General features: G+C 35.4%; 1 protein-coding gene across 1 annotated transcript; it reads left to right on the top strand.

The window, feature by feature from the left end:
* Nucleotides 1-9,371: 9,371 nt before the first annotated feature.
* LOC104605866 (succinate dehydrogenase subunit 5, mitochondrial-like) lies at nt 9,372-18,989 on the top strand. Its single transcript, XM_010270807.3, has 4 exons — nt 9,372-9,636; nt 12,000-12,316; nt 12,417-12,602; nt 18,592-18,989. The coding sequence occupies exons 1-4, from the start codon at nt 9,462-9,464 to the stop codon at nt 18,649-18,651; spliced, it is 738 nt and encodes a 245-aa protein (XP_010269109.2). The 5' UTR covers nt 9,372-9,461; the 3' UTR covers nt 18,652-18,989.
* The last annotated feature ends 1,788 nt before the right edge of the window (nt 18,990-20,777 follow it).

Below are 20,777 nucleotides of genomic sequence, written 5' to 3'. Positions count from 1 at the left end.
GACACCCCTACTCTACCTCTCAACTTAAAAGAAGGCTTGCATAATCAGTTAAACCTCAAGACTGTTAAGAAGTTATTGGATGAAAATGGAAACTGGAATACGCAAGTTTTGAATTAACTTGTTCACAGAAAATTCGGTAAATCATATCACCCAACTCATTATTATGACTGATGGGGCTGAGGATATACTTTCATGGAAGAAATCAACAAAGGCCACATACCCTGTAAAGTCGGGTTATGACCTGTACACATCTTATTTACCTTTCACCTCCAAAGTCCAAACCACGCACTGGGCCCTTGCATTTCATTTTGAAGGCAAAAGTCCCCCCATAGGTTCCAGATCTTTATGTAGAAAGCGTGGTGGAATGGGATTAAAACAAAGGACAAATTGGTTTGTCTACAACCTCAAGACCAATTTTGTACTATTTGCCAAACAGAAACAGAGTCTTGGCAACATCTTTTCTTTCTCTTGTATGGATGCTAACACTACAGATAGGAATAAACCCAGAATCCAAACAGGATCTGCATCTCTCTCAATTTATCTCCACATGGTTGTCAGTCAAGTTATGCAATCTATTTAAAGACACCAAAAAATTTCAGGCCCCATTTGGTTTGTTAGAATAGGGGTTTGGAATCGAAATCAGAATAGTCCATTCCGATTCCAACTATTTGGTTGAGTAGAATCGAAATCCCATTCTCAATATTCTTATTAGAATGGCAATCTCTCATTTGAGAGAATGATCATTCCCTATCCCTTTTTGAGAATAAAATCCTATTCCAATTTATTCTCATTTCTATTTAAACCAAACAGACTGGGAATAGACCATTCCGGCTGCAAACCAAACAGACCATTATTTTAGAAAGTTCGATTCCTCATCATTTTTCGTCTTATATGGGACATGAGAAATGCTAAATTGCATGACCAACCCATTCTTCACCCAACTCTGCTGTTACAAAAAAAGCTGAAACCTACCTCAGTCCCGAGACAAACCATCATCCCAACGGAAATATCCACAGCTCTGCTTCATGGGGAAATCCTACCCATATTCTATTCACTGATGGAGGTTACATGCCTGCCACAGGGACTACTGCAATGGGATTTATTTTATTATCTAAGGATCTAACTGTCATTTCCGCAGAAGGTTGAAGATTTAATCCTGGTCACATCTGCTGCCTAAGCTGAATGGTGGGCCCTGATCGAGGGATCGGTAAAGGCTTTGAGCTTAAGTGCAAAGTCGATGCTAGTTTTTTCGTGATTCAGCGGGTGTTCAGTAATTAATACTACAGCTGACTGCCAGATGAAGCACCTCAAGGATCAGACAATGAACCTGCTGACATCTTTTGATTAGAAGTAGAGAAGCTAACACTGCTGCCAACGATATTACGTACAAAGCTTGCAAATTTTACGTTTTAACCCCTACTGATGGCAACAGAGAAACTCAGTGTAATACTTCTATGTATGGTTAATGCACTACTGTTGTAACGTAAAATAAAATAATGGGTGTGTCGGTTGTGGTAATTAGGGCTGTAGATTTGGTCCAATTCGATCCAGTCTAAAGTGAGTTCATTACAAAGGGATCAGGTCTAATTCAATACAATGAATGTTTTGGACCATTTTAAATCAGTCTAATTTATTGTTTGAACCATCCAATCTGTTCAGATTTGTTTCAATTTAGATTGATTTCAATTTAAACCCAGTTCATTGGCATCTATATTCCTATCTTATATCAATGGATCAGATATCCGACTTAATCCAATCCAATTCAATAAAAAAAATTGTTACAGAAGGATCATGTCTAATTCAATCTAATAATTATTTTGAACTAGATTGGTCCAATCTAATATTTCTTGTTGGTTCGTTCAAATTTATTTTGAATGGGACGGAGTTGGTCCAAAACCAGTCCATTGACACCCTTAATGGTAATGTTGTCAAGTTTTAGAGTATAATACAGACAAATATTTAGGAAACTACGTGGATGGCCACTATTTGTTATCAGCCAGACAGCAAAGCATATAGTGATGGACTAAAACAATCTAATAATTATTTTGGACCAGATTGGTATTCTTATCTTATATCAATGGATCAGATATCCGACTTAATCCAATCCAATTCAATAAAAATTTGTTACAAACGGACTAGGTCTAATCCAATCTAATAATTATTTTGGATCAAATTGGTCCAATCCAATATTTCTTGTTGGTCCGTTCAAATTTATTTTGGATTGGATGGGGTCCGGTCCAAAACCAGTCCATTGACACTCTTAGTGGTAATGTTGTCAAGTTTTAGTGTATAATACAGACAAATATTTAGGAAACTACGTTGATGGCCACTATTTGTTATCAGCCAGACAGCAAAGCATATAGTGATGGACTAAAACATTTCCCCATTACATTAATAATGGAGATTTTAAGTCGTGTTTGGTTGAATTTTCATTATTTTTAATAATGGATAAAAATTAGTAGAAATGGGCAGAATGAGAAAATGTAGTTATGAATCAAACGTTTTTTTCAAAAAAAAAAAGTGTAGCAAGGATGAAAATAAATTTTAAACCCATTTAGTTATATATTTTAATTTTATTCATTTTTTCATCAACCAAAATGATAATATAAGTATACATACAAATACTTATTAGCAGATATATAGGTTGTGTTTGGTTTGAAGGAAAAAGTAGGGAAAGTAGGGAAACCTTTACAAACCTTGTATAGGTTTTCCCACCTTTCCCTTCCTTTTCCTACCTTTTCCTTCAAACCAAACATAGTCATAGAGGAAACATGCAAGAGCCACCACACTAATAAAAGAAAATAACTTTGAATTAGGATTTATTCCTCATAGAGCGCCCTTCAATTAACTTCACAACACTTCCCACCGTGCATTAGGAACATCTTCCCATGAATACCAACATACAATTATAGAGGTATAGGAGATGTTCAATGGATGGACATGCTACGAGGTTGGTATGAGGAGCACTATGAGAAGCAGGTCCACTATGTCTTAGCTAAGGACAACATTACAAGTTAATGGGTAAAATAGTAATTTAATAATTTTTTGTTTATTAAATTACTAGGATTGTCAACGGGTCGAGACCAGCTAGAACTAGAACTGACCTGACATGAAATATTGAGAACCCAAAACTGAATGTAATTTTTAGACCAAGAGTTGAACCAATCAATTCTTGGAATAATCAGGTCTGACCCGATGGACCCGATTATAATGTGTGTGTGTGTGTGTGTGTGAATGTAGTGTGGATGTTTTTTTTTTACTAAAATTACCCTCTATTTCTTTATTTGAGAAAGTGTACAAAAATCATTTTATTATAGCTTTAATGGCTACTAAAATGCTCATATTTGTGTATTTAATCCATTTCTAATTGCAATGGTTGAAAATGTAACTTCAGTTATTACTTTCCACTTCATTTAATTTCCTCCAATTAAGCCTTATACTTAAGGTATTAAATCCTATATTTTTAAGTTATTTTTCACTAATAAATGCTACTAATTAAATTTATGTCAATATTTATAACAGTATAAATTCATATATTTTAAAATTGACTCAAAAATAAAACCATTCTTTATTCAAGTGGTGGTTAAGCAATTCAACCATCTGAATCAAATTGATTAATCTAAGAAGTCATAGTTAGGTAATAATTTTTTTTAAATAGAAATAAACAAAGAAAATTACAAAAAATGTAAAAAAAATAGACATATTTATGTAATCAAATTAAAAATAAGTGTAATAAATAAAAATTATTAGAATTAATTATTAGGTAATAAAATCTTTAGGAATTTAATTCAGGTTGCAAAAAGAACCTTCGATGTTAGGATTAAGATATGTACAACTCATGATATTTTTGCATGAGTTTTCTATTTCAAAAGCATAAGGAACATGCCTTCTTCCACATTCATAGGAATTTCGACTTTGATGCAATTGCTAAAATGCATAGGCTTGCCATCTATAGCTACACTTCTCTGAACCACCATGCATCAAAGCCTCATGCTCTTTAGAAAGATCAAAGGTCTAAAAGGGAGCATATGAAATTCATCTATATTCTTTCAAATTAAATATACGTGTGAAGCATGTGCGTTTTTTTGTGTGTATATATATATATATATATATATATATATATATATATATATATATATATATATATTTGGACACTATATTAGGACCCAGAAACCAACCTGTCGGTTCTAGTTCCTTGAACCAGACCAGCCCAATCAACTTGGGCCCATCGAGTCCGTTGGGTTGGACTTGACCCATTGACAACCCTATAAATTACTAATAAGTCTCTAGAGCTAGGGGTGAGCATTTGGTTTATTCTGTTAAAAATCAAACCAAAATAAAAAACAAAAACCAAACCAAATAAACCAAAATAAAAAATAAAAACCAAACCAAATAAACCAAAATAAAAAATAAAAACCAACACCAACACCAAATTATAAAAAAACTGAAATTTTTTGTTCACTTTTCAATTATTTCGGTTAAAACCGAATTTAATTATAATATACTATATAATATATTAATATATAAATATGTAGCATATTGTATACTATATATTACATATTATATAATGAAGTTTGGTTAATTTGGTTTTTTCGGTTAACTAGATTTTTAATTCTGAAAACCAAACCATAAAAATCAAAAATTTTGGTTCAGTTTTTTAGTTTTAACTGAATAATGGTTACCTCTATCTAGAGGTTTTGAACGGTCAATGTAAATTTAAGAAAAATGTAAAAAGTGAAGGGGAATTTATCTTTTTATTCTTTTTTTTTCTGGGCAAATTTATCTTTTATTCATTTATGTTTTGACTAATAACTAGCTAACGACTGAATCGTAAGCATAACCGCAAAGTTATATATTACATATTTAACATATTTTTTATTCTGACAACCCTTTAACTTGCAAAAAGGCTAGTTTAGACCTAAATATTAAAAATGACTATTTTCACCTTCACACTATGATGGAAAGGCCATTTGGTTTTGTTAGACAGTGAATAAAATAATAAGAAATGTTGGTTGGCACTCTTCTAGTCAAAATATTTGAAAAATTACAAGTGAGTCTCTTTTAAAACTCAAACCCATTAAATGTTACTAGAGGTATAAAATGGGTCGTGGCCCGCGGGCAGTCCGTGCAAAGTGCGGGCTGTGCCGCCCTCCCCAGTGAAAATTTTAGAGGTCGGCCCACGGGTCATGGCCCAGGCTCATGCGGGCTGGTGCTGGGCCATGAGCTTTGGTCATACCGAGCTAGACTGATTTTTTTTTTTTTTTTGAAATTTTTGACTTCTTTTCTAAGTAAAAGTGTAAAACTAAAATATTTAACTAAGCTTTGAAAACTATTTGAAAAGTTAAGAAATGAGAAATCTAACACATAAAAAAAAAAAAACTTAACCAAATAAGAATCAAGAATGATGGAAATGACAAATTGGAAGAAAAATAAGAATTTTATTTCATTTAAATTTGAATGATACAAATTACAAAGCATAGAATGGTTGGATACTTGAATGAATGAAATATAAAAATGGAATAAATTAATAAAATATAAAAAATACAATATAGTTATAAATTGAAAATACAAAATTACATTGTTAAAAAAAGAATAAATAAATTAAATAAATTTAAAACAAAATTTACAATAATTTGAAAAAAAAATATACTAGTCAACTTCATGAATCATGACTTTCATCATCTGCTTCAGGTGAAATATCTGGTGTAGTATCATGCCCTCCTTTGTCTTGTAATCTATCTTCTACATCTAGCCAATCCTTAAAGCAGATGCATATCTCTATACTTTCATCGTTCATGCAATTTCTCTTGTCGTCCAACATCCTGGTACATGCACTAAAACATGACTCCAATGAAACTGTAAACATCAGAGGGGTTAGTAGATCACGTACCATAGCGGCGAGAATTGGATAATTTTTTGAATGTTCACTCCACCAAGCTAAAATATCAAAATTATTTGTTTCCTCACCTAAACTATAAAATTTTGCTTGTAAATAAAAATTAAGTTCAATAGATGAACTTGTTGTAAAAGTAGCAAATTTTTACATTCTACTTATTAAATAAAAAAGTTTTTCTTTACTAATATTGAGCTCAAGATAAGAAGTAGAAGATGTTGTACAAGTTGTAGGATTATTTCCTACTGCTTCAGATTCATGTGAATTGTACATTTCAAATAATAAATTATTAATTTCTTCTTTTTTATTTCCATTTTCAATATTCATATATTCACAATATGTTTCAAGTAAAATATCTAAACCATCTTTCCTAATCCTAGGATCTAATATTGTAGCTAAGCAATAAAGGGGAGAAATGTTCTCAAATGACCAATACCACCCTTGCTACAATAGCTAAAGTCTTTTCTACATTTTTGGCAAACTGCTCTTTTTTCCTTTCCCTCAACATCCTCTACTTTAAATATTTTCCAAACTATGCTACTAAACTTGGGGAATTGGTTTTGGGAAGAGCCGGCCATTTTTTTTTATTCTAAAAAAATAAAATTAATTTAATTGGACTTACCCGGACTGTTGGTTCAGAATCCCAACTTAATTTCAACGATTAAAGCCTTTCAACGTCCAAGCCTCCCAATTTGTTAATTTGAGATACTTGATCTAGTTGAGCAAAGAAACAAGCCTTCTTCTTGTTGGAACTTCAATAAAGTTGAGAATTGGAGAATCAGACTATCAAAGTTTACTTAGATTGCAGAGAATGTATGAGAGAGAGAGAAGAGGTTAAGAGAATTGTTGAATATTGAATTGGTGTGATGAGAATGGTAGAGGATAGGGCTATTTATAGGAATTAAAAATAATTCAATTGCCTAAAATACCTTAAAAACTAGTTGTTTTTTAGCTGTTGGGAAGGGTGTTTTGATCATTGTAAAGTTATTTATAACTTTACCCAAAAATCCCCCTAAACTAGTTGTTATATAGCTGTTAGGAGGCATTTGTGTCATTTTCTCCCCTCCATAAGCAAAATACATAAATACCCACTACATAGTTTTTTATAGCTATTAGGAGGGTATTTATGTAAACCCCCCCCAAAAGCTAAAACTAGCTGTTGGGGGGCTCCCTAACCTAATGGCTAGTTTTCGGATGGGCCGAGCGTGGCCTGCTACGAGCCCTACTGTATCGGCCTGTGATGGGTTGTGTTGGCCCGTGGGCCGCACAACACGCACAATTGTGCCATGCCATGCCGGCCCGTGGACTACGAACCCCCGGCCTAGCATGGCACAGACCATCGTGTCAGGCCTGGCATGGCCTACGGGATATCGTGTCAGACCTGGCATGGCTTACGGGATATCGTGTCGGGTCGGGCCGGACCAATCCAAATTCGTGTCGGGCCGCAGGCAGCACAACCTGATTTACACCTACCAAAAAAATCTTAAAAATCACAATGTTCCACCCACCTTGTTTGAAGCATTCTTCCAAGTGAGCTCAATTACATTGATACTTGATAGGGAGACCTATCAAGCAGACACATGACACTATTATCCTTACTCGAGTATTAAGTGAATCAGATGATGAGATTGTTGGGTTCACATCTCGACTACTTGTCTTGTTGTGATAAGCAATGTTTTAAAAACTAACTTGGTGGTCAAAACATTTTTGCCTTTGGGTTACGAGTCATCGGTTCAACCATCTTGATCAAACAAGTTAGATCATGCCACATCAAGACTTTATATATTTAAGTATATGTATAGTTATACACACATGTGTGTACACATTTTTTCATTAAATAATGTATAACTATATTCTATATGCAATATATGCACTATTTTATATTTAATTTATATTTTTATTCAATTTTTATATTTTATTTGTAAAAAATATTAAAAGTTTTGATTTAAGAGGCCAAGAAGGTTTTTTTTTTGTGAAAATAGTGGGGCAAGGGGCCTACGGCCCCTTGGGAGTTGGGACACAAATTTCAAAAAGTTACCCAAAACAAACATCACCACCAATCGAACATCAGAGCACAAAATTATGGCCTCTACAAGTTTGCATACAAGTTTAGTGTGCAACCCATGACCTAATCACCAGGTCGAACAAGTTAATAATCCAACCAGCCAGGTCAGATGGTTTGTGACACGGTCAACAATTTTTGACCAATTTCGGGGTTGTACTAGAATTGGATCTAGAATCTTGGTTGGGTGATGGTTCGAACAATTCAACCAATCGGGTCAATGATGGATTGAAAACACTAATGAATGGTGATAAGTGTCTTGTGTTTGGAGGGTGAACAAATCTCTTTTGAGGTATTGCCTTTGCTAGTGGCACATGTTTGCAAACTTGGAGTTTTTACATGTGGTGTCAATAAGGGTCACCACAAGCCAAGTTTCTCACGAGCTATTCAAGCTTGGATCATGAAAAGCTCGACTTGACTCAATTTAAACTGAGTTTCGAGTTGAGCTCGAGCCCGATATAGGGTTGTATGCTAATCGAGTCGAGCTCGAGCCTAGTGAAACTCGGCTAGTGAGGCTCATGAGCATAATCGAGCCTAGTATAATAAATAATATTTTTATTATACATACATACATACATATACATTACTTATCAATATACATATATATAATATTTTTATTTTTATGTATAATAGTAAATAATTTTTATAATTCTTATTTTTGTATGTAAAATAAAAATTAATTTTATATGTATAATTTTTATTTTTTAGAAAAGCTTGGCTTACAGTCAAACTTGAGCCGAGCAAAGCTTGAACTTACGAACTTTTAAAACGAGTTCAGCTTGAGTTAAAATCTCTAGCTCAAATCGAGCTCGAACCTAACATTATTTCTACGAACTAAACTTAAATAGCCAATTATTCGACTCGACTCCAAACTCGACCTACTTTTGCCTACCACCAGATATTGACAGGAATGACTACAGTTTAGAACCGATAGGTGGAGCTTATTGGTGCATTTTGAGAAAGAAACGAGAGGAAATCGGCTTTTGTGCTCACAGTCTTTCGCACAGTCTCTTGCAGCCTCGTTTGGAAGCGCACTCTTGTTAGCACTGAAGCCGATCTCCTCGCCTTCGCCGAACCTGGCCTTTTGGCCAAGGATTCAACCAAAGAGTAAAAATAGAGGCTACACTCTTGGCGGAAAAGGCTCTACACATTGTATCAATCTCGGGTCGGAGATAAAAAATGCCAATCGGACGTTTTACGATATAAAGAGACAATCTCAGCCGTCCACCTAGGACTCCATCACGACCCCGAATCTCTTGCAAGTAAAAACTCTCCTAACATAGCACCCAGCCGCATATTAAGAATATCTTCCGTACATTATGTTAAATTATACGGAGATGTTCCTAATGTGCGGAGAGGTCTCGTGTATGCAGAGTTTGTGCTTGCAGGCTTCTGTCTTTTTTTTCTTTTTCATCAATAGATACTCTCTCTTCTTTCTTCAGAACTCTTTCAACTCTCAGGCTGAGCAGTAATCACCACCTCTCCCTTGTTTACAATCACAGGAAAATGGGGAGATTGGCTCTTCTAAGATCCTTGTACCGTTCCACGTGCTTCAGATCTTGTCGTTCCTCCACCGTTAATGAGAAAACTCTCTTCCATGGCCTTCGCCATTACAGCAGCCGAAGCCTCTTCCCTCTCTCTCCCCGAACCATTGCTGTGTATTCAAATTGCATGTCTTCTGGTACTTCCTATATCCTTCACTTTAAATTCCTGTTTCTTTTATTTCCTCGCATCGGTTTGCGGTTTTGATCTAGCAAACGGTTTTTAGTTGGGTTTTATCGATTAAGGGGAAACCTTCCCAAAAAGAAATTCTGGCCTACAAGAAGCTGAGATATCAGACTTCTTTTTAGGTTTCCTTTTATGGAAGAAAACAAATAATTTTACTGTTGAACGAAATGTTGTTATCTGTTTGGATTAAGTCATTAATGTAAGTTTCTCATGCCTTAGTACTACAATGGTACTTATTGTACTAATCATAAGCTGAACATTACCGTCCACTGGGATCATGGAATTCCTAGCCACCAATTTAGTTTCATTCATTTCAGACAGTTAACAACAATCGTGGACATGATCTATTCCTCGATACATTTCTTAGCTTGGTTTGTTTCGAGTTTGATAAGTTTTAACTTGTGATCCAGGTCTTAATGCCTTAGCCTCTTAAACAATAGGCTAGCCTATAGTTTCGTTGATCACTTTTGGGGATGATATGTGGGGTTTTCACACTTTCGCCAGTTGCCGAATGAATTTGTACCATGTATGTGTGTGATAAATGTCTGTATGTGCTTTTCTTCGGGAAGGGCAGTATGGATTATCGTTGTTTTCCAATTTCATCTGGATCAATCATTAATTTGCAGAATTTTTAGCTGTCACGAGGTTCATAGGATGAAAATTACTAGCTCATTCCTACCTAGATCTTGTTACTTCCGAATTAACTGCCTGACTGACGTTTGCGGTTATATCACTTTTTAATTTTTTTTTTTTTATAGTTTGCCTTTTACGTAGGGAGGTGCTAGAAATGAATGAATTGATAAGCGACTGCTGGCATGGCATTCCATATCAGTTCCTGAGCCAATTTTCTGGGTATGATTGAACCAGTAGCCTAATGGCTCAGATGGAGAAAGATTACTTTTTATCTGGATTCAATGTAATAAAAGTGCAGCACTGATAAGCCACTAGTTTAATAAAACAAACGCCCTGCAAGAGCATTATTTTATTTGTCTTACCAAATTATGACCTCCAGCATTAGTGAAGATGTTAAAACTCTCTCAAGCCTTGACTTGTTTTTAAAGTGACTCCTGTAATTTATGTTAAGTATTGGTCCTTGTTGAACTAATGTGTGGTCTTTTCAAAGATCTAGGATCTTGTCTGGGAACTGAAGTTGTGACTCAACCACATTTAGGAAATGACAAGGAGTTAGGAGACTGATCTCAAATATTGGCCAAGTCCAACTTTCACACCCTTTAAATACTTGCACATGCCATAACAAAAGTTTGAGAGAGATAGATTGTATTCTTCATCTTGTTTGTGTTTCTCTGGGACAGATATGGTATGATGTACTTGTGGTGGTCCATGTTACAATTACACATGAACATTGAGAGAGGTTGTAATTAAATATTTATAGGATATAGTTCTGAGCTAGCAATATAGATTTGCATATTTTCATTGAGGTTCTGAGTTCAAATCCATGAATGTTGTGTTTGTACTTTACCATTCTAGGCAGAGGTATGTACCTATGATCAGTTAAGACTTAAGCTGCATTTGGCATTCCTTAAAAACTCAATGTTCATAGGGGCATTTTAACTGCAAAAAGGAGATAAGTCCTTAAAATAAGGAATGCCAAATGCACCCTTAGTCAGAAATATGCACCTATGATCAGTAAAAGTTTCCATAAACCAAATACAGGCTACAACAGCATAGCAGTATATGTCGTTCTTGTGGAAGGACTAGTAGTCTTTGCCACTATATGAGTCTGAGTTGGCTTTTTTAATTGGCTAAAAATTGCTCAGATGAGTGATTGCTTATATTATTTATAACGCCCGGATGGACTGTAAGGGCAACCTAGAAGTGTGGTAAAAATGTCAGGACTTTATTGTATGAATGCTTGATTTGATCAAAGTTTACTTAACAAGTCTCAGATTGTACCTATTCAATGATGCACCTCACCCTCTAGCATGTAGCATACATGGAACACTGGAACTGTGAGATTATAGCCCTTTTTTTTTTTAATTTATTTCTTGTATGTATTTGCAGTTTTGCACCCTCTAGCATGTTGCAAGTTGAAGGGACTAGAAGGGCTAGGGGTAGACCAAAATGGACAAGGACAGAAGTAGTAAGAAATGATTTAAAAGCCAATAATTTAACAATTTATATGACATTGAACAGAAAGGAATGGCAAAACAAGATTCATGTAGCCAACCCCATATAGATGGGATAAGGCTTGGATGATGATGACGATATTTGCAGCTTATACTTTCTCTTCTGCATGATAATACACAAATAAGACTTATTATTTTCCACTTCATTAAACTTGCTCTTTGTGAACAGCCAGGTATTGTAGTCCTCCTTCAGAAATGGGCATCTGGGGGCTACGTTCATTCAGTGAAGATGTAACTCACTTGCCTGTCATAACAGACCTTTACATTCAAAATGTTTTTAAGGATTTAATGGCTGCAAGTTGGGATGAGCTCCCAGATGCTGTCATCAATGACGCTAAGAGGGCTCTGTCCAAAAATACCGATGACAAGGTTGGGCAGGAGGTCTTGAAAAATGTTTTCCGTGCAGCCGAGGCTGTTGAACAGTTTGGTGGGGTCCTTGTCACTTTAAGGATGGAAATTGACGACAGCATTGGGTTGAGTGGTGAGGTATGCATTTTACATGGGAACTGGGACCAGATTGGCACCTTTTCCCCCTCTTTTGAGCTTATTTGTGGTTTTGATCATTTTAGATTTTTCTGTTTAACAGAATGTGAAGCCCCTGCCAGATGAGTTTGTAAATGCTCTCCGTACAGTCTACAAACGCTACATGACATACTTGGATGCATTTGGTCCCAATGAAGTCTATTTGCGGAAGAAAGTTGAGATGGAATTAGGGACAAAAATGATACACCTAAAGATGAGATGCAGTGGCCTTGGTTCTGAATGGGGAAAGGTAAAATTTTGTTATTCTAATGCTTTTGTATTGTTCTGGTTTCCTGGTAATTGTTAAAGGCTTATATGGCAAAACTAAGTCCCAAAGATTTTTCATAAGTGTTCAATTACGGGTCACATTGTAACATTAGATCAGGTTTTGGTCTCTTCACTCTGTTATTGTATATTTTTGAACATGGGATTTTACTTGTGCTAAGAGAATATGATGTTTAGGTCTTATTGTTTCAATCATAAAAATACTCGGGCCATTTTATAATAGTTGAATTGGCTGAACTGAATGGCTTATTTTTTTTAGCATAAAAAGATTTAATTAATGATTTATAAAAGAGTCATTTACAAGAACACCCCCTATAATTTGACAGGTTTACTTAAACCTATCCTATAATTTGCATTTTTTACTAAAACACCCCTTATAGTTTGTAACCTTTTTACTTAACCAACCTTTCATTAAAAATTATTTGTTTTGCCATCTGAAAATAGTAATTTGATCACCTAAACTAAGTGGACAATGTTTAAGGGCATGGACCAATGGTTGTTTATTCCAAAAGTACCCCTAAACTGAGTGGAAAATGTTCAAGGGTATGATCCATTGTTGTTTATTCCAAAAGTACCTTAACACTTTTTTGTATAAAAAACAAAATTGACCAAATAGAGAAAAAATAGAGTAGTTGCCCCTGTTTTACTAGGTGCAAAAATGATATTTTTGTTTTTAGTTTCTTTTGATTAAATTTATTCAAATGGATGTTGGGGTTAAAATTGTCATTTTCCACTTTCATTTAATAGAAGGTTGATTAAGTAAGTTGATTGCAAAAAAGTTCCTATCTGTGAAAAAAAAAAGGCCGATGGCTTGCGTAGAGACTGTTGTCACTAACCAGAGTTGGATCTGGAAAGCTTTGGTTGGGCAGGATCAAGGATTTAAATATCGATACGATACGTCCAATATGGGGCGTATCGTATCGGTATCGGCTAGAGGAGATACGGGATATGCTACGAATAAACCCGTATCTCTTGAATCATGCGTATCGTAACGATACGCCTTTGTATCAGCCCATATCGTAATGTATCAAAGCGATACACACCGATACGGCCGATACGGATCGGTGTTTTCTGCGCATTCGCGTTTATTTTCAAAAAGGTGAGCCTGGCGTGATTCAAACACAAACCACCCAGTGCCAAACCTTAAACGCGCGCATAAACCATTAAGCCACTTTTAATCTTGTGTAATCCAATAAAATAAAATAACTTCTTTATATTCTAGTGTCCAAATGTAATACAAAAAAATTACGTTTATGTTTAACAATTCCAAAAAAATAAAAAAGTAATATTCAAAACTAATATTTTATAAACTAATAGAATAAATAATTTCTTAAATCCACATTTATATAAAAAATTTGTTTAATCTCAAGAAATTTATACAATAAAAGATATTAATAATAGAATAATTATTTTGGTACTTAATATTTATAAATTTTAACATGACATGTATCTTAAAATTTTATAAATTATTAATTAATATTTTAATGTGAACTAAATAAAAGTATATATATATATTATTTATAAAAATAAAAATATTATTTACAAACACCTCGAGAATATAATATAAATTGAATTTGTCAAATCCATTAATCTACATTTATATAAAAAATGATTTTTTTATCTCAAAATTTATGGAGACAAAAATATTAATAATGGAATAATTATTTTAACAGTTAAAAATTATGAATTTTCATATGATGTGTATATTAGAAAAATTAATATATTGATATATTTTAAGTTAATATTATATATTATTTATAAATTTTTAATTTATATTTTAATTACATTTTATAATAACGTTTTTATTGTTTACAAAGATAAAAATATTGTTAACTAAACATTTGAGAATTAATTTTTAGTTACTATTAAAAATTAAAAATAGTAAAATAGAAAATAATCGACATATTAATTCACATATAATAGTTGCATATGTTTTGTACCTTGAAATTCAATAGAAAATAGCATAATAATAGTTTTGTGCATGTATTAATTTTTAATATATATATGTTCCAGGATTCTTGATTGATACAATATCAATAAAATTTTATGATTTCTATGCATCATTTCTTCACATATACCTTTAGAATATACATTTTCTATGTATGTATACATTAATTATGGCTATTTTGATCTTAAAAATAATGTTATTAATATGTTTATGGAATTTATATGCATTTTTGGCATATCCATATTTTTCCGTCCATGTCCATGCGTTTCCAAAGCGTATCCATATCCGTATCCGTATCTGAGTGGTTCGATACGATACCCGATACCGATACTTTAATCCTTGGGCAGGATGTACCAGAGGAGATAAGGAGGAAGTTAAAAGGCAAGGAAATTGCGACAGATGGGGATGATGAGGGGGTTGATCAGAAGTGGGGAGGTAGACGGAGAAGATGAAGAGTTCCTGTCTCATGGGAATCTTCACAAGGGATTTTCTTCCCTTGACATGGCATGCATTGAACGACCGACCCTCTCCTGTGGATCGCTTGGGAGAATCAGATGGGACGGTTCCTGGTGGGGCACGTGAGCCACTTGGAGATAACCAAATGAAGCGGGATGCTCAAATTTTAAATGAAGAAAGGCTCATCAATAGGTAGTGGCCCGATGTTTTGAGAGGCTAGCCCAAATGGGGGCAAGTAGGGAAAGGACGGGGTGTGAGCGGGACCTTGTTGGATCAGGGAGTAACCAGCTTCAAGAGGTGAGGCGGCTGGAAACTATAGGGGATGTTTTAGTAAAACACAAACTATACAGTAGGTTTTAGTAAATTTATGAAACTATAGGGAATGCTTTAGTAAATGACCCTTTATAAAAATTATGGCATTCAGTACAGATTGGAAAATTCAATAAACCCTTCCCCCTTTTCAGATTACATCGTCTTATAATTTTGCCCAAAATAGAAGATGCCTGTCAACTCCTTGTTTTGCAAGCACTTCTTCCATCCCATTTGCAGTCCTCCTTACCCAATTAAAAGTTGCATTGAATCTTTTTGCTAGAGCATCAATTTCCCTAAAAGTGTGTCTATATTTCTAGGGGGCTGAATTGATTCTCTTTGTCCAAGCAATTACTAATTGTGAGTCTTCTTCAATTTCCAGTTCCCTGATTTCAAATTGTGCAGCAAGTCTCATTCCTTGTAGTAGAGCCCATATTTCAGCTTGAACTGAATCTCCAAAGCCAATTGGACCTGAATACAAGGCCACTACCTCTCCACGGTTATTTCTGAATACACCCCCTATGCCTGCTCTTCCTGGGTTTCCCATCGAGCTTCCATCAAAATTCAGTTTCATGCTATTCCCAACTGGCGGTCTCCAATCCACCTGCACTTTTTCTACACATCTATCTGATTGCGCCATGGCAGTCCAAGCCATTAAATGTCATTGGTTGAGAACTCATGGAAAAAGTCCATGGTCTTTACCCAATGTGCTGTCCTGACTGTTATGATTTCAACCGGTTCCTCTTTAGATTTATTCTTCTCACTGAAGGTTCTTTGGTTTCTTTCTTCCCAAATGGTCCATACCACTGCTGCTCTTACCAACCTCCACATGATCCTTCCTCTCTTTTTCTGTTGCCTCAAGAAACTGGAGTTCAATAACTCTACTACATCTTGTGGGGGAGTCCATCTGCAACCAAAAAGAGAGCAAACACATTCCCAAATACCAGATACAAAGGAACAAGAGAGCAATAAATGAGGGAGAGTCTCACCACTCTCCTTGCAAAGGAAACACATATGAGGAGAGGCACTTATTTGGCCTTCTTTCTGTAGCAAGTTGCAGGTATTGATCTTTTCAATAAACAGTTCCCAACACAGCTTGTACCTTAGGAGGGATAGGTCTGCACCAGATTTCTCTTACTGGGAAGTTCACCCCCTAGGTTCAGTTAGAACAGGAATGTTAAAGAAAGAAGCACAAATGAAACAACCATCAGGCAAAGGAGTCCAAAGTTCCAAACTCTACTGTCTAAGTATTTTGGTCTAGAAAGACATTTCCAGTTTTGAAAGTAGGAGAATTAGGGACTCATATTCACTATCCCTTTTTTATCAATAACAGAATTTAATATTATTAAAAGAAATCAAGAATACATACAAAATTTCAGGGAGAGATAAACTGACTTAACTCTCCCCCAAATAACAAGAAAATTACAGAATTGCCCAAAACAATTGACCCCTACCCACCCCCTGTTTTGCCAAGTTATCAGCAAAGGCATTTGTAGTTCTTTTCACCCAATGAACCTGGATTTCCACTCCCCTCAGCAGCCACTTAACCTCTCTTCTCTCATTAGCATAGATCCAAAAACCATTACCCTTCCGTAACCAATTTAACACTAGCTGTGAGTCTCCTTCCGTAATGAATTTTTGGATGTTCAACTCCTTTGCTTTCCTTGAGCGCTACTAACAAAGCAAACAATTCAGCTCTAAGAGATCACCCAACCCAATGGGAGCTGAGTATAATGCAACCACCTTCCCACTTTCATTTCTGATTACACCTCCAACACCTAATGGTCCTGGGTTGCCTTCACTACGCCCATCGAAGTTTAACTTCATAAACTCCAGGGGTGGAGGTCACATTCACTATCCCTTAAGCCTCTTCTAAAACCAAATCCCAGTTCAACCGAGTTTCTGAAGGCAGTCCAAATTTAGAAATAGGTTCAGCCTTATAGTTGGATAAAGGTTGGTAGTACCTGGTGTAAGTGAGAAAGGTTGGTAGTACCTCTGAAATTGCTTTCCATGGGGATTTTGTATGAGGTGCCAACTTTGCGTCCCAGCCATTTTCTGCCACACCATTGATGCTTTCAATGACCCTACACCACAACCTATCTCCTAAAGGGAATCTCCAAAGCCACTTTCCTACAAGGACTGTATTTTCTTTTGTTATGTTTCTGATGCCAATGCCTCCCAACTCTTTTGGTTTGCACATTTGTTCCCATTTTATCAAGTGGTCTTTTTTCCCACATGAAATCCCTCTTGTACTTTTCTAGTTGCTTAGCTACCTTAGCTGGACCAACCGAGGGCTGGCTCATTGGTATGTTAGCTGGTTTGTTTCAACATTGACGAGGAATCAAATCCCGCAACCAGCACTTTGGGGAAAAAGGGGTCAGGGGGAAGTTATTAATCATACCCAAAAAAAAAAAAAAAGCTACCTTAGCTGGTATTCTAAAAGTGGATGTAATAAGTAGGCAGATCAAAGTGACTTTTTGCTTAATGGCTGAAACCTAAATTGGATTTATTACTATACTTGAATATTTATGATTTAATCAATATATCCACTAAAAGACAAAGCAATAAATCATTCAGTTTAGTCACCTTAGCCATTATCAAATGGCCCCTCAGCCGAAACCAGAGTGCATGGTTATCTTATTTTGTAGTCTTCTATATACTCGATGCATGATTCTCTTATTTCCTAGGCTTTTGGATTTTCACTCGTGACTAAATAAAGTCTTCGATATTTAGTCTTCTATAAATTCAATGCATGATTCCCAAAACTTAGATAGCTAAGTGTTCATATCAGTAACAACTTTAGAGAAAAATAAAGAAAGAAGAACTAGGTCAGAAGCATATTTATTTGATGCTTGTATTTTATGCTATATGCCTATGACATGATATATGCCTTTATATCTGATAATTGTCTTACTGAATCATGTTCTCTTTCCTTTGCCATCCAAAGGTTTTCTTATTTCAATGATGGACACATTTTTTACCATCATCAGTTATTTTCCCTAGATATCAGACCCATGGTTGATACTCCTGCAAAATTTGACTTATACACCATTAGTTTGTCATTTTGTGTTCCAAGCTGCAAGTGTGATATGCAGCATTGATACTCCTGCAAAATTTGACTTATACACCATTAGTTTGTCATTTTGGCAATGGTTAGTCTGTAAAGTTCACTCATGGTTATTGACATTACTCTATATTTTTTTTAATTTCCACAAATATTATTTTTCTTTTGGAATTGCAGGTCACAGTTCTTGGGACCTCTGGGCTTTCTGGGTCGTACGTTGAGCAAAGAGGCCCGTAAGAAATCATCATTTTACTGTGAGCATGTTAGTCTTGGATCATTCTCTGTCCCTACTTGGAGCAGGTTACATGTGTATTCTATCCAAGGAAATTGTCCTAGTTCGAGTGACTTTGCAGGAAAATAAAAAGATCTTGAGCATTTCCTTCAAGGCAATTTAACATGTTTGATCCGAACTCTCTATTTTGATGAAGATGTTGCCATTTGATATGGTTTACGTCTGCTACCAACACCTTTTATGAATGCATCTTTTATTACGGATCAAATTTTATTGGAAAGCACATTTAATCTCTGTTTATTGAGATCCTTTGCCGATGCTAAGATTTATCTTAAATTCTTAATGCGATTGGCTAAAAATAGGAAAATTTTGCAGTGGAGACTACAATTCTACTTTTATGACAAATGCGCATTGATGTACGAGTAGGGGTGTTTATCGGACTGGATTTGGTCCAATCCGATCCAGTACAATGTGAATACATTACAAATGGACTGGGTCCAATCCAATTTATATTTTGGACCAGTCCCATTAGACCGTCCAAACTGTTCAAATTCATTTTAATTTAGATTGGTTCCAACCCAAACCTGTTCCATTGATACCTAAATTAAAATGAATTTGAACAGTTGGACCTGGTTCAATCCAATCCAAATTCATTTCAATTTCTTCCTCCCACCTTTCTTCCAAACCCAAAAACTATAGTTGAAGAACGAACACAAGCCCACAAAACAACACCACCAGCATCAATGATGAAGGTTTGTACATCTACAGTGCCGCCATGAATCCATGACTGAGTTTGGGAGAAATAGCTCAAAAATAGATAGATAAAGCAATGCATAAGAGAAGACACTGTATTGGGTTAAGTGGGTTGTAAACTTGTAATCACATCTCCGGTGGTCATCTGTGAGATAAAACTCCGGCAATAGTCAATCGATGGGAGTACTTTGCAGTTGAAAAAAACACGAGAGACGTATTTTTCAACAGCCTTTTGTTCTTAAGATTTTGGGAGAGATTTACGTGGGTTTGAATTGTCGGAATCAATTCGTCGGTGTCTATCATCACCAGTGAGCAAGGTTCAAAGTATCGATACGATATGCATCGGCCATATCGTATCGGTACTTAAAATGGCCGAAACACCTTTTTTTTTAGTTTTTTTTCATTTTTTTTTGTTTTTAGGAATCTTAAAACATGTTTTTGTTATTAAAAAAAAAATTGGGGGTCTGAAACACCTGGAAACAGGCATTTTGGACCGTATCTTTTGAAAAAGATACGACACGATACACCCTATACGGGGCGTACGTATTGATACTTTAAACCATGCCAATGAGACTAATTCCCGCAAGAGAGAAGAGAGGTTTGGGTCCTAACTTGAAGAAAAAAAAGGGTTTGGATCCTTTGTAAAGAGAAAAGAAACAGGGATGAGAGGTTTGGAAAGGAAAAGAGAAAAGAAGCATAATTGTCGGAGTCTTGTCTCGCTAGTGACCTGGAGATGTGATTTAAACCACGTTGATAGGGGTGTATCGGGCGAATCGGTACACATTTTGGAGCCTTTTTTTTATTTTTTTTCGCAATTAGTTCAGGGGGCGATTTAGGTCTCCTCTACCCCCTGAACTAGTCAGACCTCCGATACACCCACTATAGGGGGGCATATCGGAGGGGTCTCGGAATGATACATATCAGCCGATACATGTCAATACTTTGAACCTTGGATGCGGGGGTGAATGTGTTGCTATCGATTACTATTAACCATGTTTGTTCCCCCTCTGCTAGTGTTTTGCTCCCATAGAAATCCAAAAGACACATGGCGCAACCCACTATTGTGAGGACGCTATGAGGCACCCCTTGTGAGAGCAGATCTGGACTCGAACCAAACAGATGAAGGGAATAACTATTCCGATTATGATTCCAATTCTGACTATAAACCAAATAGACCTTAGAGTTATTTTATAAATTAATATTAAAACTATAAATATTTATTAATTTACTAATAGATTTAGTGTGGATTTGAGAAATTATATGGAAATGGGAAACCCTATTCCTAATTTAGGGCATAACCTATTTTCCTTGTCCCCATCTGTCCCATTTAATATCCGATTTTATGGGAAAATTTGCCATCTCGTCAATTAACTCTTTT

The sequence above is a fragment of the Nelumbo nucifera genome, chromosome 5, assembly GCF_055504915.1.
Source record: "Nelumbo nucifera cultivar China Antique chromosome 5, China Antique-T2T, whole genome shotgun sequence".
Classification (NCBI taxonomy): Eukaryota; Viridiplantae; Streptophyta; class Magnoliopsida; order Proteales; family Nelumbonaceae; genus Nelumbo; species Nelumbo nucifera.
This window is presented reverse-complemented; position numbering and strand designations above follow the sequence as displayed.

Bases quoted from the DNA above. Each gene is read 5' to 3' on its own strand.
- LOC104605866 (XM_010270807.3), top strand. From the start codon at position 9,462: ATGGGGAGATTGGCTCTTCTAAGATCCTTGTACCGTTCCACGTGCTTC. The intron at 9,637-11,999 runs GTACTTCCTATA...CTTTGTGAACAG, and splicing joins TTCAAATTGCATGTCTTCTG to CCAGGTATTGTAGTCCTCCT. The intron at 12,603-18,591 runs GTAAAATTTTGT...TTGGAATTGCAG, and splicing joins TTGGTTCTGAATGGGGAAAG to GTCACAGTTCTTGGGACCTC.